The sequence below is a fragment of the Hypanus sabinus genome, chromosome 13 (assembly GCF_030144855.1).
Source record: "Hypanus sabinus isolate sHypSab1 chromosome 13, sHypSab1.hap1, whole genome shotgun sequence".
Lineage (NCBI taxonomy): Eukaryota > Metazoa > Chordata > Chondrichthyes > Myliobatiformes > Dasyatidae > Hypanus > Hypanus sabinus.
In genome coordinates this window covers 76,339,505-76,362,109 of record NC_082718.1, presented here as the reverse complement: position 1 = coordinate 76,362,109, position 22,605 = coordinate 76,339,505, and the positions used below count along the sequence as shown (strand labels likewise).

The window sequence follows — 22,605 nt, the reverse complement described above, 5'->3', positions numbered from 1 at the left end:
TGGAAAATGAAGGGTATAATATGTTTTCATGACTTATTCTTGGGTAACTGTTTCATGTCTTTTGAACAGTTGCTTAATAAATATAATTTGCCCAGATCCCATTTATTTATTTGTTTATTTGATACTTACTAATTAGAAACTTTCTGAATACTACGCTACCTACTTTTCTGAATTCATATCCAACTGATGTCACAGAAAGAATTTTAGATTTAAACCCTTATCAGAAGGGTTTAATAGCAACTATTTATGATATGATTCTGAAAATACAGCCAGGTATATCTGATAAAATTAAGAATGAATGGGAAAGGGAACTTCAACTTTCCTTACCTATAGAGAAATGGGAGAAAATTCTCCGATTAGTTAACCGTTCCTCTATATGTGCTAAACATGCATTGATAAAATTTAAGGTGGTACATAGGGCCCACATATATAAAGATAAACTAGCTCGTTTTTACTCCTATACAAGTCCTGTCTGCGATAGATGACATTCTGAGGTAGCTTCTTTGACTTATGTTTTGGTCTTGCCCTCTTTTGGGAAAATATTGTAAAGACATTTTTGATACTGTTTCAATAGTTTTGCATATTGATTTACATCCTCATCCCATTACTGCAATTTTTTGTTTACTATTGATAGAACATAGTTATTTATCCTCCTCAGCTCGGTGGATGATTGCATTTGCTACATTAATGGCTAGAAGATCCACTTCATTGAATTGGAAAGAGATTAATCCCCCTACTACACTCCAATGTTTTCCCCAAACTATATCTTGTCTAAATTTAGAAAAAAAATCAGAAGTGTCACTTTTGACCCTTTGGTTAAATTTGAAGAAACTTGGACAACATTTATTCAACATTTTCATATGATGTAAATTGACCTTTTCCGATTCCTTTCTATTAACCTTAAATATATGGATAGAGGAGCGGAGTTAATGACATTAATGATTGTGTATGATGTAATACAACAGCCCAGCTTTGTTTAGTTTAGTTTAGTTTTTTGTTTTTTCTTTGATTTGGGTTTTTTTTTACTTTTTTTCCTCCATTTTTTAAAAATCATGTTTAACTGCATTAAGTTTGGGAGGCTCAGTATACTTGTGGTATCTGTAGTTTTTATTTGCATATGTTATTTACCAATAATGTAATCCCAATCTCTTTGTACTATTATTATGTTTATGAATTTGAAAATTAATAAAAAGCTAAAAAAGAGTGTATTTTACCTGTAATTTAACATCTAATGTGACGGATATTTACAGACCTTACCTGGACTGCGTAGTTTATTAAAAAAAATTATAGAGACATTTGAATTGAATGAATTTGTATGTTTCAAAATCTGCCTTACCAAATGAACCATAACAGGATGGTGGTCATTCGAAACTCTGGTGTGAAGAGGTCCCGGATACGACCACGGTCCTCCTGTCTCAAAGAAAGATTTCACCAGATTTAGTCTAATGGTGGCTGAGGGAAGGTTTGATTCATTTCATCATCATCACTACAACTAAAGCCGAGATTATGGTACCATGCACTTCATTACTTTCATAAGTAATACATTTTAAAAACTGCAATGCCAATTTACTTAGTTTCTCCTTAGATATAGTTTCACTGGGGAATAGGAAAGGAGGGGCATGGAGAAGAGCTAAGCTATCGGATCAGTATTCATGAGCCTGTGCCCATGAAAGACATGCCTGACATCCAGTTGCAATGTCGGCACTCAGCAGGAAGTCATATTCAGTGTTAGAACTGCTGGCATATCACATAATCTTCTGTCTGCCACTACTTAATTCACACAGGGCATTGTAGACATTACTACAATTTCTCAAGGATAACAAGATTGCAATATGTACAAAGGAAAACATTTCTCTCTCTAATGGTGCATTCTCCAATTAGATTCCTCCTTCTCCAGCCCTTTGTCTTTCCCACCCACTTGGCTTCACCAAACCTTTCTAGGTAGCCTCCTTCCCCTACTCCCACCTTTCTTTCCCCTTCCTTTCCAGTCCCAATGAGGGGTCTCAGTTCAAAACGTCAACTCTTCATTCATTTCCATAGATGCTGCCTGACCAGCTGAGTTCCTCCAGCATTTTGTGTGTGTTTTATTTACAAGTGTAGTGAAGCCAGGCAGTCATTTGGGTTCTTAACCACATATTTATCATGAGAGGCAGAGAGTATTGAAAAGTAATCAACTTTAAAAAAAACACAGCATTTTTCATTTCTATGGTGCAGAATTACCAACAGGGATTACTGAATTTGCAAAGAGAAGCTCTCCTAATAACCTGTTGGTGTCCAGGGATAGGAGCACAATCGTACTTGTCCCCAAATGCTCAGCAAATACCTACCAACACTTCTAAATTAAATTCCTGGTCCATAAAAACTAGTATCTCATTTTCGCTAATCATCAAGACATCTTTTAAAATTTTCCGAGAGTTAATTTCTTTTTTAAAAAACTCTTTCTTTGGACTTTCTCCCCTTACTTCATCACAAGCAAAGTTCATCCCCAAGTCTGCCATTTCTAATTTTCAGCAGACAAGTGTGTATTGTACATGCCACAGGACAATGAACCTGTTTTTCCTGTCTTCCATAGAGTATTTATCCCATAATGGTCAGGCTGAAGATGGTTGGGATTAACCTGTAGGATTAATAAGTGAAATAGTACACCACATCAGTGTAAGATTAACATTTCTCTCCCTTCACACTCACAGGTGTGCAAGGTTAACAGGTCTCACTTTCCCTTATAGAGATGGTTAAAAGTATGAATGTAGGATATTTTAAGCAGGCAACATGAAGAGGCCTCTAGAACATATCTGAATGTATCTTGTGGCTTTTATGCTACAGAACAGGTAGCTGTGCAATGAGCTGCCAGAGCCACAAGCTTTGGAATTTCTTCCCTGAACACTTTTTCCCTTTTTAATTACCAATCCTAATATCCAAGGTTAAGGTTTGAGTAACATCAAACCTGTGAGATGTTTGCACTCAATGAAAATCGAACTTTACAATTTATTGGAAGACTGGGAAAAGAATACAACATAAAGTAGATGACACAATTCTAAAAGTGGCACTGACGACGAGTGATCTGGGCAAATGTGCAAAAATCGCATGGATGGCAGTACACGACACTATTCAAACTGCAAATTTTTCCAGGGTGTGGAGGATGGTGGAGTAGAGTTGGAAATTCGGATTTGAGTAGGATCTGACACTTGATGGACTGCTCTTAGTCTGCTGGCAGAAAGTCCGTGGGCTGAATGGCCTGATTCCATGCTGTAACTTGTGCAAGAATGTAAATAAACAGGAATCATTTTGTGCTCAGAGGAAATAATGAACAAGAAGGATCAATCTTGTTGAAATAATCCCAGATTTTCCAAAATATAGCTTTGTTCGAACTTCAGCAGCAATATTTTAATACTCATGGCAATCCCTTACCTGCCTGGCAACTATCAGTTTTCCAAGTGGCATTGGTGCTCCGTTTTCCGTGGCAATGCGCTTTAACGTAGCGAGAGCTTTCTCTTGATTCCCAGACAATACATCATAACGTGCACTCTCTGGAAGCCACTGTAACAAATAGAGTATATCTGAAACATTTGGTATTCCCACAGAATAGTAATGCAAAGATTGGATACACCTTCCTTATTGTATTATTAGTTGTTAATTAACACAATTTAAAATTAATTGCTCTGTTATCAACAATAAAAAATCTACATGATGTAACTTGACAATACATGACATTTCAATACACACACACACACACACACACACACACAGTACTGTGCAAAACTCTTAGGTACATATATAAAGCTAGAGTGCCTAGGATTTTTGCAAAGTACTGTAGTAATTGTGTGTATTGGACTGTACTGCTGCCACAAAAAACACAAATTTCATGACTTATGTGATTGCTGATAAACCTAATTCTAATATGGGTCTCTATTGTGGACTGAGAGTGGGAAGGGAACAAGGAGAGGGGAATCATGGTTGGGCTGAGCAGAAGGGAGAGAGAAGGTAATGGGAAGCACCAGAGATGTTCTGTAATGATCAATCAACCAATTGTTTAGAATCAAATGACATTTGAGGCCTACTGCCTCAGGGCTGGATGTGTCTACACCCATGCCATACCTCATTTTTTCTGTCACCTGTCACACACACCCCTCCCGCTCCACACTTACCATTCCCAACAGTCTTTGCTCCCACCTGATTTGCAAACTCATTCCCTGCTACACATTGACAAATACAGTACTGTGCAAACATTTTAGACACTATACTATCAACCATTACATCCTCCAAATCTCCATTTTCATTGTAATATTCAAGATGATTGCTGATATCTTCAAATTCTTTGTAGTTCCTAACTTGAAGTAGTGAAATCTTCATGTTCACTCCCTGCCATTTCTCACCATCAGTGACAAAAATCACTGCTTTTTGAACACAAACACATGCAACCAACACTATTTAAAAACAGTTTGCTCTAAGAACAGTGTAGCATCTAACAACCACAACAATCTCATGTTTCAATTAAGTGACATAGTGCTGCAATTAAAATAAGGGAATCCCAGCACTTCTCTCAATTAATTTTTATTCTTTCAGTGTTATCCCAAATAAGCAGCTGCTCTGATTGGCTCAGTTAATTAGAATCCAAAGTACTGTATATACAGTGCCTTGAAAAAGTGTTCAGCCCCCACAAGTATTTTCATACTTTGTCTCATTTTCTAAATTTAATATATAGTGAAGTAGGATATTTTGAGCTAATCCACGAAAGTACAAAATTAATCTACAAAAGTTGAGTAAATATCAAAAGCCAAAATTGTGAGACTGAACAAGTATTCATCCCTTTTGTAATTACTATGTGTACTTTCCTCAGGCAAGACTTCAAGATTCCTGTGCACTGCCACTCCCCAATTAACCTGGCACAGCTTCAGCAATTTTGCAAGGAGGAATGGGAAAATCTTGGTCAATCATGTTGTGCAAAGTTGATAGAAACTGATCCAAAAAGACTACTGGCTTTATAACAGAGAGGTGGCTCGACTCGACTCAGTACGGGGGGAGGGGATGAATATTTTTGAACTGCTGACACTTTGTTTTTGAATGTTTAGTTTTTCAAGCTTAATAATTGGTTTGGGGCTCTACTGTGAATAAAAGGAACATGTGATCAACAAATAAAAATTCTCAGTTAAATTGATCAAAATCACTTGTTCTAATACTCATTTGTGACAACAGAGGGCTGAGGGCCGAATTCTTTTACAAGGCACTGTATACTGTACTGTGTACATTCCAAAAGCTCAAACTAATTTTTTTTTATATATAGTTTCAAAGCAAAGCAAAAGCTTTAGTGCAGAAAACATAATATATGATAGTGACTTGTAGAATTAAACCTGCTGTTTGATTACTTCATCTATCACTGTTTATGTCAGGTAACTAAACTGGGAATTTTTGGGAGACTTTGAGGTTCGTGTTTCATGGATTTTTTGCTGTTTTTGAGTGGATTGATTGGGGTGATCGATATGGGCCGGGGCTGCTTTGGCGAACAATGGCCCTGAATTGGCTAGCACAGTGTCACTAAGCTGAATCCTGCTAGTTTGATGTTTGACATTCTATGTGTTATTCTCTCACTTTTTGCCGTTTGCAGTTTGTTCTCCCCCTCCCCCCCCCCCCCCCCCACCACACGCATTAGTCGTTTGATGTTTTCTTGAACGGTTTTTGTTTTGTGGCTGCCTGGGGGAGGATGAAACTCAGGGTTGTATTCTGTGTACATACTTTGATAATAAATGTACTTTTTATTGGTGACATTTGCTTACTGAGTCCAACAGTTCATCCAGAACTGTTGAAGTCATTGTCCCCCTCCTGTATAATAACAGGAAATGCCTTCTTTCTTTTTTAACAGTGTCTAGCATCCCAATGTAATGGATAAAGGACCTGCTACCAAGTCTTTCTCAGCTGGTCCAAAAACAAGGGAGGCTGGCCCTGTACCGAGAACCCACTCCGCACCTAAACGGCTTTGGGACTTTCTCTTTCATTAGACAGACCTAGGCTCTTGCTCAAGTTCAAATTGCAACCTCACCCTGAGGATTCATGGCATACACAGCCAGTTCATTATTTGCATTCCCCCCACACCCAAATTATCAATTTAATTTTTATTCAAATTTAACTCTCAAGAGAAATACCTACAAAACACAAGACAGCAAAAATCATAAGAGGCACTGCAGAAAGAATGAGCAGCCAGCGCCATCCTAAGGTAGGCATCACCACCACTGCCAGCAGTACTTCAAACACTGTCCCAAAGGCCCAGAACACCTGAAATGAAGAGACTTTCAATTAAACACAATCTACATGTCCTCAGGAAAGCAGCAAATGCAAAATCGTTAATTGCTATCTTTCCCTCTTTTCTGTCCAAGTCCACCTGTCTGTCTCTCCCCTACTCGCTCATTCTTCTTCCTCCCCCCCACCCAACTCTCCCACTCCTTACACCACTGTTCCTCTCTCCCCTCTCCCACTCATATTTTGAACTTTGCTGATATCAATGCTTCTCAGAAACGTTCTTGAATGGGGTTAACGTTGTCTGCTTTTGCTTAGTAAGAGAGAGTATTATTTTGCATCACACCTACACTCCATTTGACCTCAACAGTTAGTGTAATTAATTCTTTCTTTCTAATTCATACAAGAGCTTAAAATAATGATTTAAGTGAAGCAATCCTCAATTTTAAATGCATACATTATGAAACTTGGGAAAGATTGTCAGAACACATTGGGCAGAGAATTATCTTGTATCAGGTCTGTGATGCATATGGACTTTGTTAACACTCTTATCCAATAATTGGAAGTTCCCAAGACTAACAACTTTTAGTTGTTACATGGAAAGAATTTATTTTTGTGGAAGAGAGCTTGAATTAAACGCAGCTCTCAGAGCAAAACAGTCCACTCACCTCTATTAGTAAGATACACTTTGCTCTCGATTTCATTGGAAGAAATTCTGCATATAACGTTACTCTGTGTGGGGCAACCAAGACTGAAGATCAGTTATTCAGTCATTAAGTTAGTACATAAAAGCTCAAAAAGAAATATTGAAAGATGCACTCACGATTGTGGAACACCTCCAATGCCAAAGCCTGCCAAGCCTCTGAGGACAAGTAGCCAGCTGTAGACTGGCGAGAAGGCACTCAGTATTCCATAGTACAGTGTCCATATTACGCTAACTTTCAGACCCTTGAATTAACACACAGAAGCATTAACAGTTAAACAGTGTACCGGCCCCTAACTAGCTTACAAGGCGAAGGTTTCTAGTGTAAACTGGGCTTGCGTTGCAGTACCATACTCTGGGAATAACAAAGTAACTGGGTTCCAACCTTTATACGAGATAATAAACTGAGGTGGTCTTAGACATTGAGACACGAGATGCTGGAATCTGAAGCAATACACAAGAAGATGGAGGCACTCAGCACGTCAGACAGCATCTGTGGAGGAAAGTAGTCAGTCAATGTTTTGCATCAAGACTCTTCACATGGGCTGGTTTTGAGTTGAAAACTTTGAAGAAACTTGATGAGAAACATCTACTGTCCATCTGCCTCCAGAGTCTGCTGAGTTCTTCCAGCTTCTTATTCCCTTGGACACAACTTGGTCCAACACAAACTCAGGGGACAGGTTCTAACCTTTCAACATGAAGGGATGCGATTGGTGAGATGCTGCTTTTGACGTGGTTGTGGTAGCACAGGTAGAATTGATAGAACAATCAAGGGAATTCCTAACTCTGCATATTGCAGATAACCAAGAAAGGAGAATGAAGACTTTACCAGAGAGAAGGAGAAATGGTACTCTACATTAATGAGAAGGGGGGAAAGAAGCTGAGGCTGAAACATGGCAAATGGGCAGAGTCTTGGTGGGGGGGGGGGTCTGGCTGAAAGGACAAGGGGATTTCTGGGACTCAGATCTCAAAACAAATTCAGAACAAATTGAAATAGGTTATTGCATGAGATGAAGTTTGTGTTATTTTCCACTTAAGATTCTTAATCCTCCTAACACAATTTCCTCATGTTTTTGTTCTAAAGTGTCCAATTGTTCCATGTTAATTTGCTTCTAGGTCAATGAACCACTGACTTCCATTTGTTTGGAGCAGTCTTTGCTTCATACACACTTCATGTTCTCCAAACTTAGTGAAAACACATCTTCAGCTTCTGATGTTTGGTTCCCAACTAATAGCATCCTCCCCCCTACGGGTGACTTGTGTACCCAGAACTTCCTGATTTACTTATTTAGAGATATAATACGGTAACAGGTCTTTCTAGCCCAACAAGCCTGCACCACCCAGTTACAGCCATCGGCCAATTAAGCCATAAACTTGTACAGCTTCGGAATGTTGGTGGAAACCGGAGCATCCAGAAGAAACCCATGCAGTCACAGGGAGAAGATACAAACTCAAAGACAACAGCAGAATTGAACTCAGGACACTGGCAACATAATGATCACGATGTATGCTGGCAATGTTGGAAGCCAAGTACACAGGACAGACAGACTCCAGTGTAGAGACGGCAACCAGAGTTTATTCAGAAGAATTCTAATAATTCCAACAGAACATTGGTGGCTCAGCCGAGCTTCACCGTGAGGCGCAACATTCTCAAAACTAGGACCCCGCAATTCATGCTAATTAGGCGCCTTCTTAAATAATGAAAGTAACTTGGAATTCCCCAAGCCTAAACAAGTTGAAAGAGAAAGCACCAGAAGACATTACGAAGAGAGAGTTGCTCAAAAAAAAACACAAGGAACTCTAAACAAGTAACGACTCTTGTTAAACAATTAACCAATCAGGTGCTCTGAAACCCTCAGAGTACAATGCTGAACACCTCAGAGTACAATGCTGAACACCTCAGAGTACAATGCTGTCCACCTCAGAGCACAATGCTGAACACCTCAGAGTACAATGCTGTCCACCTCAGAGTACAATGCTGAACACCTCAGAGCACAATGCTGTCCACCTCAGAGTACAATGCTGAACACCTCAGAGCACAATGCTGTCCACCTCAGAGCACAATGCTGTCCACCTCAGAGTACAATGCTGTCCACCTCAGAGTACAATGCTGTCCACCTCAGAGTACAATGCTGAACACCTCAGAGTACAAGGCTGAACACCTCAGAGTACAATGCTGTCCACCTCAGAGTACAATGCTGTCCACCTCAGAGTACAATGCTGAACACCTCAGAGTACAAGGCTGAACACCTCAGAGTACAAGGCTGAACACCTCAGAGTACAATGCTGTCCACCTCAGAGTACAATGCTGTCCACCTCAGAGTACAATGCTGAACACCTCAGAGTACAAGGCTGAACACCTCAGAGTACAAGGCTGAACACCTCAGAGTACAATGCTGTCCACCTCAGAGTACAATGCTGTCCACCTCAGAGTACAATGCTGAACACCTCAGAGTACAAGGCTGAACACCTCAGAGTACAAGGCTGAACACCTCAGAGTACAATGCTGTCCACCTCAGAGTACAAGGCTGAACACCTCAGAGCACAATGCTGTCCACCTCAGAGTACAAGGCTGAACACCTCAGAGTACAATGCTGTCCACCTCAGAGCACAATGCTGTCCACCTCAGAGTACAAGGCTGAACACCTCAGAGTACAATGCTGTCCACCTCAGAGCACAATGCTGTCCACCTCAGAGTACAATGCTGAACACCTCAGAGTACAATGCTGTCCACCTCAGAGCACAATGCTGTCCACCTCAGAGCACAATGCTGTCCACCTCAGAGTACAAGGCTGAACACCTCAGAGTACAAGGCTGAACACCTCAAAGTACAATGCTGTCCACCTCAGAGTACAATGCTGTCCACCTCAGAGCACAATGCTGTCCACCTCAGAGTACAAGGCTGAACACCTCAGAGTACAATGCTGAACACCTCAGAGTACAAGGCTGAACACCTCAGAGTACAATGCTGAACACCTCAGAGTACAATGCTGTCCACCTCAGAGCACAATGCTGTCCACCTCAGAGCACAATGCTGTCCACCTCAGAGTACAATGCTGAACACCTCAGAGTACAAGGCTGTCCACCTCAGAGTACAATGCTGAACACCTCAGAGTACAATGCTGAACACCTCAGAGTACAATGCTGAACACCTCAGAGTACAAGGCTGAACACCTCAGAGTACAATGCTGAACACCTCAGAGTACAATGCTGTCCACCTCAGAGCACAATGCTGTCCACCTCAGAGCACAATGCTGTCCACCTCAGAGTACAATGCTGAACACCTCAGAGTACAAGGCTGTCCACCTCAGAGTACAATGCTGAACACCTCAGAGTACAATGCTGAACACCTCAGAGTACAAGGCTGAACACCTCAGAGTACAAGGCTGAACACCTCAGAGTACAATGCTGTCCACCTCAGAGCACAATGCTGAACACCTCAGAGCACAATGCTGTCCACCTCAGAGCACAAGGCTGTCCACCTCAGAGTACAAGGCTGAACACCTCAGAGTACAAGGCTGAACACCTCAGAGTACAAGGCTGAACACCTCAGAGTACAAGGCTGAACACCTCAGAGTACAAGGCTGAACACCTCAGAGTACAAGGCTGAACACCTCAGAGTACAATGCTGTCCACCTCAGAGTACAATGCTGTCCACCTCAGAGTACAATGCTGAACACCTCAGAGTACAATGCTGAACACCTCAGAGTACAATGCTGAACACCTCAGAGTACAATGCTGTCTACCTGCCCGCACAAGCCCAAAGAGCTCATTACAGTAACTGCTACGTTATTGTGATATCCCCGGTTTTATTTCAGGTACTTGGTACTCAAAGGTTTATTGCTTTTAAGTTGTTCTTCACTGATTTTGGAGCACTCTACACCTTACTCTGGCTGCTTGAAATGAAAAGTGCTTCCCCGCTCCTGATGAAGGGTCCCGGCCAGAAACATCGACTGTTTATTCATTTCCACAGATGCTGCCTGGCCTGCTGAGTTCCTCCAGTATTTTGCGTGAGTTGCTTTGGATTTCCAGCATCTGCAGATTTTCTTGTGCTTGTTGACGTCAGATCTGAGCTGGAGGGAAGCCACATGCCTGTCCTCTTCTCCTCAAACGAGTGCCATTAGCATTCTAGTCCACGATATTAAGGGGTTTAAAATCAGTCGGTTGCTCCACTTAACGTTGGAGAGCACTGTCCAGTACTTGTGTATTCAGCCTCTGATCATCCAGTTCCAATGAAATCGTTGGGATTGAATATACAATGAGCAGCTAATGATTTTCCATGCATTTAGTGCTGGCAACCAAAGGACAATTTTTCCACTTGATTCTCTCCGTTATTTGGGGTTGACCAGGGATAATGCACCCCTGCTGTCTATACGATATGCAAGTCAGGCCAGAAGATATGGAGGGCAAGCTGTTTCCCATGCAGCAGGCTCCTCCTCTCCATGCAGCTGATGAATCCAAAGGAATATCAGAGACCGACAGTTTGGCACCAACGGCACTGCAGGGGTTAGCAGCCTGCATTGAACTGAATGTATGACTGCCTTAGGGGCCCCAGTTCCGGATTGTTCCTCGGGTTTTACTCCTGAAGCCTTCCCCATGAGTGGGTATAGCTGCAAGGCAGTGGAGGTTTGAGATCAAAGTTTTCCTTCTCCTAGATGAGCTGCCAACTAATCAGCCCCATTTGCCTAGAATGACTGGTTTTAAGGTGCCAGTAACCCACCTTTGCCCCGTCGCCTGTCAGTAGAAACAGTTCCGCTGGCTTAGTAGCTAAGCCACCCGTGAAGGTCAAGAGCTCGGCTTGACGGTCAGAGTCTATTTGAGACCCACGTCACTGGAGCATTGAATAGCTAGTGGTAATGGGGACCTTATCTCCACTACCTCCCCCCCCCCCCCAGCTATAACAACCTTAAGGAACTCCAGCTTATATCAAAAAAAACTTTAAATGCTCAACACTTCAGACTGTTATTTGTAATCAGTAAGAATGTTATCAATAGAAGACTGTACTTTCCGGTGAACTCATTGGACACACCATATCCAGTCTACTACGGGAACAGCTGAAGTGTGGACAGCGTTTGGAAGTGAAAGCGATCCATCTTGAAATCTACACAACTCGACCATATGAACCTTTGATTAGAGATCTCACAGATGTCCCAAGGAGCAGGAAATATGCTGCTAAGTATTGAACACAAAGTCAGACCATTTATACTCTGTTCTTAACCTGATTCTAACGTGTTCACCTAAACCTTTGATTCAAGCTGTCAATCAACAAGAGTGAGCAGTTTCAACTGTCTGAATGTCAACATCTGAGCCCATATCCGGGGCCCAACAAATCCATGCAGTTACACAGGAAGCACGTCAGCAAATACATTTCATTAGGGGTTTGAAGAGATTTAGCATGTCAGCAAAGACACTCACAAATCCCTACAGGTGTACTATGGATAGCATTCTCGCTGGCTACACCACTGTCTGGTATGGGGCTGGTTGGGAAAGAACACTGCACAGGATCAAAATAAACTTCAGTAAGTTTAAACTCAGTCAGCTCCATCATGGGCACTAGCCTCCCCAGCATCCAGAACATCTTCAAGGAGCAATGTCTCAAAAAGGTGGCATCCATCGTTAAGTAACCCCATCACGCAGGCCATGCCCTCTTCTCATTACTACCATCAGGGAGGAGGTACAGGAGCCTGAAGACACACACTCAGTGATTCAGGAACAGCTTCTTTCCCTCTGATGTTGGATTTCTGAATGGACATTGAACCCACTTAATTAACTTTTAAAACATTTATAATACATACTTGTGGTACTTCAGTTTTCATTTTTATTGCAATGTACTGCAGCCACAAAAACAAATTTCATGATGCATGCCAGTGACAGTAAAGCTGAATCTAATCAGGTATCTGCATTAATGAGCAGGTATACCTGATACTACTCCACCACACCTGTCTGGAGGTTACCCAAATGGTTTGAGTGAATTCATCAGATGGTGTGACACTGAGATCACAGGTTTTTAAAAAATTGAGATACACAAAATACACCCTTCCAGCACTTAGAAGCACGCAAGATTCAGGGTTTGAAGAGAGAATTTCCTGGATGTCAGCTTGAATTCAGTCAGCTCCACCATGGGCTGGTACCACAGCACTCAGGGCATCAAAGAGCGATGCCTCAAAAAGGCGGCATTCATCGTTAAGGACCCCAACACCCAGGGTGCGCCTCTTCTCATTGCTAGCTTCAGGAAGGAGATACAGAAGCCTGAAGGCACGCTCAGCGATTCAGAAACAGTTCCTTCCCCTCTGCCATCCGATTTCTGACTGGGCATCGAACCCATGAACACCACCTCAATAATTTTCTTATTTCTATTTTTGCACTACTTAATTTAACAACTTAATATACATACTTACTGTAATTTACAGTTCCCCTCTATTATTATGTACTGCAGCTGCAAAGTTAACAAATTTTACAACAAACACTCGCAATATTTAACTCGATTCTGATTCTGAAGTGCAGACGCCGACAACATCATTGATACTCACCGTCTTTCGGCCATACTGATCTGATATGTTCCCCCAGAGCGATGAGCTGGACATCATTCCAATAAACACCACCTACGGTGGTAGGTGAGAGGGAAAAAGCACAAGAGGAGGATCAATATGGAAACGGCACAATTTGGTAACAGTGACTAATAAGACCATTCACTGGGCTGCGGGGCCACTCATTTACACTTCAATGAAGTTATCCTACCGAGGTTAGAAAGGCAACTTGCCAGCTTGGCAATCTCCACTCGCAGTGCAGTTGGGGTGCCAGTATACTAAGGATCATCATCTCCATGGCATCTGCCATCTGAAACAAGCCAACACATTTAGCATATACAACACAGAACTACAGCAAGTGACAAATACAAAAGTAGGAAAACTCAGAATGATAAATCTATTCCTTCCATGGAAATACAAATCTGCTCTCTCCAAATGAGTGATCATCTGTATCTAAAGAAAATTAAATTAAAAGATGGAACTTGTTCGTTTGTTATGTGCCTCGTCGTATGATGTGGGTGGATCATAGTCTTTCTGTGACATTAATTGTTCTTGGCAAATTTTTCTACAGAAGTGATTTGCCATTGCCTTTTTCTGGGCCGTGTCTTTACAAGCCAGGTGACCCCGGCCATTATCAACACTCTTCAGAGATTGTCTGCCTGGCGTCAGTGGTCACATAACCGGGACTTGTGATCTGCACCGGCTGCTCATACGACCATCCACCACCGGCTCCCGCGGCTTCACGTCATCCTGATCAGGTGGGGGTGGGGGGGGATGAACTAAGCAGCTGCTACACCGGCTCCCATGGGTTCACGTGACCCTGATTAGGCGGGGGGATGAGCTAAGCAGCTGCTACACCGGCTCCCATGGGTTCACGTGACCCTGATCAGGCGGGGGGGGGGGGGGGGATGAGCTAAGCAGCTGCTACACCGGTTCCCATGGGTTCACGTGACCCTGATCAGGCGGGGGGGGGGGGGGGGATGAGCTAAGCAGCTGCTACACCGGTTCCCATGGGTTCACGTGACCCTGATCAGGCGGGGGGGGGATGAGCTGAGCAGCTGCTACACCTTGGCCAAAGGATGACACATCTCTGCCCCAGCACCCTAAAGAGAAAGAAACTAAAATATTGAATTATCCTTCATAAAACATTCTTATCTAGATACCTTTTTTCCATAGTTTTAACTGATTTGAGATAATCCATTAATTTTAGGGTGGTGGGGTGGAGATACATCTCTACCAAAGGAGGTGTAAGGTGCTCCTGCCCTCTGCTAGCCTGCAGGTCACCCTTGGGCAAGGTGAAGCACTTACTTACCCCCCTCCCCCTGCCAATCAGGGGCAGGTGACGCCACGGGAGCCGGTGGTGGATGGTCGTATGAGCAGTCGGTGCAGATCACAAGTCCTGGTTATGCGACCACTGACACCAGGGAGACAATCTCTGAAGAGTATTGATAATGGCTGGAGTCACCTGTCTTGTAAAGACACTGCCCAGAAAAAGGCAATGGCAAAATTGCTTTTGTAGGAAACCTTGCCAAGAATAAACACGGTCATGCATGTGGAGGAGGGTGAGGGAGTTGGGTAGGGGGTTTCCCCACAGTTAATGTTCCCTCACTATTTCTCAGATTAAAGACAGATGGAAGATTGCTCATATCATACAACACGGCAGATAATAATGATGATTAATCTTTTTTTCTCCCCGTCCTCAACATATGATTATTTTGTCAAAGTGACACATTGTCTGGTTTATCTGGAAATATTCATCTAATTTAGTTGTCTACTAGGCATCTGCTTCTAATCTTGTAGAAAGATCAGTCTTTGGTCTCCTTTCCAATCTTCCTTCATTACTTTTGTAACAATAAATCAAAGTAAATTTATTATCAAAGTACATACACTATACACCACCTTGAGAGTCATTATCTTCCAGGCATTTACAAGAAATACAATAGCATTTATGAAAACTACACAGAAGTCCAGAGGAGATTTACAGGAATGTTGCCTGGATTGGAGAGCATACCTTATGAGAATAGGTTGATTGTACTTGACCTTTTTCCCTTGGAGCGACGGAGGATGGGAGGTACCCTGATCGAGGTGATGAGGGCATTGATCATGTGGATAGTCAGAGGTTTTTTCCCAGGGCTGAAATGGCTAAAATGAGGGGCATAATTTTAAGGTGCTTGGAAATAGGTACCGAGGAGATGTCAGAGGTAAGTTTTTCCCCACATAGTGAGTAGTGGGACATGGAATGGGCTGCCGGCAGCGGTGGTGGAAGTGGATACAATAGGGTGTTTTAAGAGCCTCTTAGATAGGTACATGGAGCTTAGGAAAATAGAGGGCTATGCCATAGGGAAACTCTAGGCAGGCTCTAGAGTAGGTTACATGTTCTGCACAACATTGTGGGCTGAAAGGCCTGTAATACGTTGTAAATTTCTATGTTCTATAAAAATTGGCAAACAACATACAAAAGGCAACAAATTGTGCAAGTTATAAATACCACTGATAATACGTTTTCTATGTGGACAAATGAGACTATGAGAAAAGAAAATAAGTGAGTACTAACCCATGCCAGTCCTGTAAGGACGGAGAGCTTCCATTGAAACTTTCCAAACCCAATGGCTTCCACTGCATCCTCCACCATGAACACATCTGAGAAACAACAAGAAAGCTGCACGCCATTTCTTCCAAACCATTTGTTATTTTAATCTTTATTCTCTCCTTTATCCTTTCAACTGACTGATGGGTGGGTTTCATCAGTGTTGGTGTCCTCTCTCTACTTGTAAAAAGACACCTCCAAAGCAGCTCCACAGAGGCTGGTGGAACTTCATTAAACTGCAGACTCTCTATATTTCAACCAGTTATTCTCTGATCTTATGCACAGCCGAATCCAACCAGCTTAAATGGCGTCAACATAATCCCTTTATTGAATATATTTATCATTCATACGGAAGTTGCGATGTCATTGGTTGAGATTATTACCAATTCAGAAATAAAGTTAGGTCTTCGAAGCTTTTATGGATTACAGATTATTTGTAGTGTACAAATGATACTCTCAATGGAGCTCTTAACAAATATAGTGAACCTGGGTTTAATAATGAATAAACTTTTCTCGGGCTTCCAGACAGGTACAGGTATTGATTTTAACTGATGTTTTGAAGATAAACTCTGTCAGTTTTATCAGGGATGATGCCTGAGCAAGTCTAGTCTGGTGGTATTTATACTCTTGTATTCCGTTCCCCCCCCCAACCCCCGACTGGTTAGTCCTCATCCAATCAGGTTTCCACTCTCCTGCCTCGTTTACGATCGAATTCCAGTTCTTAGAGCGAGATCTCAGTCTGTGTTAAAATTCTTTCCCTCTAGTTTTATTTCAATGGCTTCCTTTACCAGGCAGTCTCAAAAGCACAGTAGTTTTGTGTCATTGAAGACAATCCTGTGGCTATTGAGAAAGCAATGTTCTGCTACCAACGTTTACTCAGAATAATCCAAAGGGATACACCTCTGGTGCTCCTTTATGTAGGTTTCCACCGTGTGTCCCCTCTGGCTGATACACGTTGCTGTGCGATCACAGGGAATCCTGTAAGTGCCAGCTGTCTTGTCTCAGGTCATCTCTGACCTGTGCAAGCTGTGATTTGAGCTTCCTTAGGGGTTTGTGGATGGTGTTAATCCAGTATTTCTTCAGGATCCTAGCAGTCCTTCCAGAAACCGCAGCAATATAGGGTCAACGGAAAAACCAGGACACTTAACAAGGAGATACCTGTTGCTAACCATCTTCCCATTTCCAGAGTTTCCGGAAGGATCACCAGGACACTGAAGTAGTACCAAAGGAACACCACCCACAAACCTGCAAGGAAGCTCAAATAACAGGTTACGCGGGTCAAAAATGACCTGGGACTCCAGGTGTTTACAGAATTTCCTGCGAATGTACAACAGAGTACATCTGCCAGAAGGGACACGTGGTGGAAACCCGCATCAAGGAGCACCAGAGGTGTATCCATTTGTGGGTTACCCGGAGAAATCGGCGGTAGCAGAACATTGCATTTGTGGTAGTCTTCCACGGCACAAAACTACTAATGGCTTTCGTATATACAAATGGCTTTTGGGACCGCTTGGTAAAGGAAGCCATTGAAATCAAACTAGAGGAAAAGGATTTTAACAAAGACAAAGGTCTCACTCTAAGTAAGAACTGGAATTTGATCGTAAACAAGATGGGAGAGCAGAAACCTGATTGGATGAGGACTAACCAATGGGGGGGGGGGGGAAACAAGCTACGGGGGTACAGTATAAATACCACCAGACTAGACTTGCCCAGGCATCATCCCTGATGACAATGGCAGAGTTTGTCACAGAAACGGGGAAGAGTTTATTCCGGGAAAGCATTAGATCCAGTGTTTAATAACATTATGTACTTTACCATCTGTAGGATTTGCAAAATCTTTGGGAACAGTGGCTCCATCCTCCAGTTCAACTTGCTCCAGGTCCGATCGGACCCCTTCTATCTCAATCTCATGTTCTCCAGAACACGTATCATCTTCCGATCTTGCACTTTCACCCGTACGACGGAACTTCACCACTCTGAAAAAAACAAAGAATCAAAAGATATTTAAACAGGCGGATTTGTCACTGGGAAAGTCAGCATTGTGCTGGCTTTCAACAACAAGCTTCGCTGCTAAAGAGGAAACCAGTGTTTCTGATGCACCATCAATAACTCTCTGAGACGGGAGGCGAGATATCGGCTTTTATTGACTGGAAGAAGGAACAAGCAGTGAGTGACCACCATACTACATCCTGGAGACTGAGAGGCCGGGCTCAGGCCCCAATCGCCTTTATACAGGGGTCTGTGGGAGGAGCCACAGGAGCAGTCAGCAGGGGGCGTGTCCAGACAGGTACACGTAGTTCACCACAGTTTCTTTTCATTTTTAAAGTTAAAAGTACATTTATCGCCAAAGTAGATATGCATATTACCTTGAGATTTGTGTCTTAGCAGGCAGCCACGAATCAAAGAAACCCAAAGGAGCCCGTTAAAAGTACAGTCGAACACCCAATGTGAAGAGAGAAGAAAAAACAAATCATGCAATCGATAAGCACAAGAACATAGCGTTCCGAGCTGAAGTCCGAGACCCATAGTTTAGTGTAGAGCCAAGTAAACGTCGCGGTGCACCGAGCTGAGCCGAGCTGAGCAAAACCGACCCGTGCCTCGCCTCGGTACCCGACACTCTGACCTTTCCGATGCGCCCTGGCACCCAAATCGATCTCCAGACATCGGCTCCAGTGGCTTCGATGCACTTCGGGGCTTGGACCCCTCCGACTCGGCCGGGCGTTTAAATCGACCGACCCTCGCATCTTCCTCGCGCCCGGCGGCGTACATCGAATTGCCTCCAAGTTCAAAGTAATACAGACTATTACTTGCGATTATCTTTCGCCTGAAATAGTTTCACTAACAAAGTATTTAGTTGTTTTCCTTGTTGCGTTCGCCACCAGCTAGAAGTCTCTGAGATTCACCAGCGCCATCTTAAGCCGGAAGTTTTTGGATTGCATGACTATTAAAACTTCTTAAAGTGAAAATGGATGTCTTGAACTGGTAGTAGCAAGGGATTTGTCTATCCCAACCCTGGTTGGAATACGTTTGTTTAAATACTTCTTCTAAAATTAGATCTGTTAATTGGAGAATAGGCAAGGAAAATTCATTTGGCCCGTATAGTGTTAATTTAATAGGCAGCTCAGTGAATTACTGAAGCCCCCAGACAAATAACTATTGGCTAATTATTCTCATCTCTGAGTTTGCCATGCTCTCTGTCCTTGAAACCAGACTACAACCCGACTTCACATCAATCAGTTGTGAACCACAAGTAAGGATGTTCTACTGGTCTGTGTGGCTCACAACTAAAGTATCTTGAAATTAGTTCCCGAGTCTCGGCTTGGACAGCATGCTCAGATTGCAAGAGGAATGAAAGAGGAGGATTGGTCATGATAAGAGGCCAGTTGATTGGAGCTTCAGTGACCAGAGAAACTCCATTATTTGTGCTTTAAAGACCCTGATTTTGAATCCAATGCAATTTCAACAGCAAAGCTGTGGTTATGTACAATCCAAAGTGCAGAGGACCTTGTCCACTGCCAGTTTACATATTGCAAGGGACTTAATGTCTCAGACATACCTCCGGAAAGTAATAGGAGCAGGAGTGGGCCATTCAACCCCTCGAGGCTGCACTATTTTTCAATAAGTTCATGACTGAAGCAATTATGTCTTCAACACCACTTTTCCAGACTGGTTTCCCAAACCCTTTCATTTTCTGGTCATTTAAGATGATAAGATATAGGAGCAGAATTAGGCCATTTGGCCCATCGAGTTTTCTCCACCATTTGATCATGGCTAATCCATTTTCCCTCCCAGCCCCTATTTCCTGCCTTCTCCCTGTATCCCTTCATGCCCTGAATAATCAGGAATCTATCAATCTCTGTCTTAATCAATCTCTACATAAAGACTTGGCCTCCATGGCTGCCTGTAGCAATATATTCCACAGATTCACCACTCTCTGGCTAAAGAATTTCCTCCTCATCTATGTTCTAAAAAGACATCCCTCTATTCTGAGACTGTCCTCTGGTCCTAGGCTCTCACATCATCGGAAACATCTTCTCCACATCCACTCTATTGAGACCCTTCAACATTCGATAGGTTTCATTGACATCTCCTCTCATTCTTCTGAATTCCAGTGAATACAAGCCTAGAGCCATCAAACTCTTCATACATCACTCTTCATATGACAAGCTGTTCAATCTTGGAATCATTTTCGTGAACATCTTTTGAACCATCTCCAGTGTCAGCACACCCTTTCTCAGATAAGTTTCTGCCTGTGTCCTCCCTAAATATTTGTAGTAAGTCCACTCCCCAGCTTATTACAGAAGTACGTTCCAAGGGTACATGACTGTTTTGGAGAAGAAATTCTTCTTATCCCAATCAGAAATGGGATTTGAAACAATACCTCTACATCTAACTACTTGCACAAGGGAAATATCCTCTCAGTCCCACTCACATTTCAATGAGATCACCTCTTTCATTCTGCTAAATCCGATGCGTTTTTCAACATTTTTCATATGTCAAACCATTTATCTCAGGAGCCAAACTTGTCAGCCTTCTTCCACACTGCCTCACTTGCAAGCAAGCATTTTCCTTCCATAGATATGAAGACCAAAACTATCTGCAGTGCCCCAGGAGCAATCTCAACAATGCCTTGCAAAGTTGCATCAAAAACTTTGTTTCTTTATAGTCTGTAACACAAGAAATATTGCAGGTGCTGGAAATCTTGAGACACACGCCCAAAATGCTGGGGTAACTCAGCAAGTCCGGAAGCATCCGTAGAGAGGAATGGACAGTCGATGCCTTTCATCAAGGCTGGAAAGGAAAGGGGAAGAAACCAGAACAAGGTGGGGGAAGGGGGAGGTACAAGTTGGCTGGTGATTTGTGGGACCAGGTGAGGGGAAAGGTTGGAGGGTGGGGTGATGAAGTAAGAAACTCCTCCTTCCATTGCTCCCATGGTCCACTGTCCTCTCTTTCAGATTCCTTCTTCTTCAGCCTTTACCTCTTCTTTCCAGTCCTGATGAAGGGTCTGTTTATTTCTCTCCATAGATGCTGCCCAACTTGTTGAGTTCCTCCAGAACTTTAACTGTACTCATTTATTCTATGCCCCTTTGCAATGAAGGCAGGCAGGAAATTGGAAGCAGATGTTGTCAGGGAAAAGTATGGAAGAAATGTGGCAAATGTTCAGGGGATATTTGTGTGGAGTTCTGCATAGGTATGTTCCAATGAGACAGGGAAGTTATGGTAGGGTACAGGAACCGTGGTGTACAAAAGCTGTAATAAATCTAGTCAAGAAGAAAAGAAAAGCTTAAAAGGTTCAGAGAGCTAGGTAATGTAGAAATCTAGAAGATTATAAGGCTACTAGGAAGGAGCTTAAGAAGGAAATTAGGAGAGCCAGAAGGGGCCATGAGAAGGCCTTGGTGGGCAGAATGAAGGAAAACCCCAAGGCATTCTACAAGTATATGAAGATCAAGAGGATAAGACGTGAAAGAATAGGACCTATCAAGTGTGACAGTGGGAAAGCGTGTACGGAACCAGAGAAAATAGCAGAGGTACTTAATGAATACTTTAGTATTCAGTATGGAAAAGGATCTTGGTGATTGTAGTGATGACTTGCAGCAGACTGAAAAGATTGAGCATGTAGATATTAAGAAAGAGGATGTTCTAGAGTTTTTGGAAAGCATCACATTGGATAAGTTGCCGGGACCAGATGAGATGTACCCCAGGCTACTGTGGGAGGCGAGGGAGGGGATTGCTGAGCCTCTGGCCATGATCTTTGCATCATAACTGCGGATGGGAGAGGTTCCGGAGGATTGGAGGGTTACAGATGTTGTTCCTTTATTCAAGAAAGGGAGTAGGGATAGCCCAGGAAATTATAGACCAATGAGTCTTATCTCAGTGGTTGGTAAGTTGATGGAGAAGATCCTGAGAGGCAGGATTTATGATCATTTAGAGAGGTATAATATGATTAGAAATAGTCAGCATGGCTTTGTCAAGGGCAGGTCGTGCCTTACGAGCCTGATTGAATGTTTTGAGGATGTGACTAAACACATTGATGAAGGAACTCAGCCTTTTCTCTTTGGAGTGATGGAGGATGAGAAGTGACCTGATAGAGGTGTATAAGACGATGAGAGGCATTGATCGTGTGGATAGTCAGAGGCTTTTTTCCAGGGTGGAAATGGTTGCCACAAGAGGACACAGGTTTAAGGTGCTGGGGTGTAGGTACAGAGATGTCAGGGGTGAGTTTTTTACTCAGAGAGTGATGAGTGCGTGGAATGGGCTGCCGGCAACAGCAGTGGAGGCGGATACGATAAGGTCTTTTAAGAGACTTTTGGATAGGTACATGGAGATTAGAAGAATCGAGGTCTATAGGTAAGCCTAGTAATTTCTAAGGTAGAGACATGTTCGGCATAACTTTGTGGACCAAAGGATCTGTTTGTGCTGTAGGGTTTCTACGTTTCTAAGGCTAACATTCCAATAACCTTCCTAATTACATGCAGTATCTGAGTGCCAAATTAGTGTTTCCTGTACTTGTACCCCAGCCCTCCTCTGTCACCATGTTCGTAGTCTCACTCCATTTAAGT

The 22,605-nt window shown here is 42.8% G+C and overlaps 1 protein-coding gene across 4 annotated transcripts in view; it reads right to left on the bottom strand.

Moving 5' to 3' along the window:
- The window catches only part of svopa (SV2 related protein a), a 40,036-nt gene extending 21,061 nt beyond the window's left edge, over nt 1–18,975 (bottom strand). For 2 of the 4 annotated variants that reach the window (XR_009515409.1, XM_059987922.1), the window contains exons 1-10: nt 18,669–18,975; nt 17,861–18,021; nt 16,013–16,098; nt 13,670–13,768; nt 13,462–13,533; nt 7,052–7,176; nt 6,897–6,960; nt 6,142–6,267; nt 3,409–3,537; nt 1,337–1,410 (exon numbers count right to left, since the gene is read on the bottom strand). Coding sequence is in view for 3 of the 4 variants with exons in the window: in XM_059987922.1 (XP_059843905.1) it covers nt 1,337–1,410; nt 3,409–3,537; nt 6,142–6,267; nt 6,897–6,960; nt 7,052–7,176; nt 13,462–13,533; nt 13,670–13,768; nt 16,013–16,098; nt 17,861–18,021; nt 18,669–18,814 (1,082 nt within the window). In the remaining variant the exon portion in view is untranslated. Of the gene's footprint in view, nt 1–1,336; nt 1,411–3,408; nt 3,538–6,141; nt 6,268–6,896; nt 6,961–7,051; nt 7,177–13,461; nt 13,534–13,669; nt 13,769–16,012; nt 16,099–17,860; nt 18,022–18,145; nt 18,358–18,411 lie in introns of those variants that run through there. The other 2 variants (XM_059987923.1, XM_059987924.1) reach the window with 2 other exon arrangements.
- Nucleotides 18,976–22,605: the final 3,630 nt, after the last annotated feature.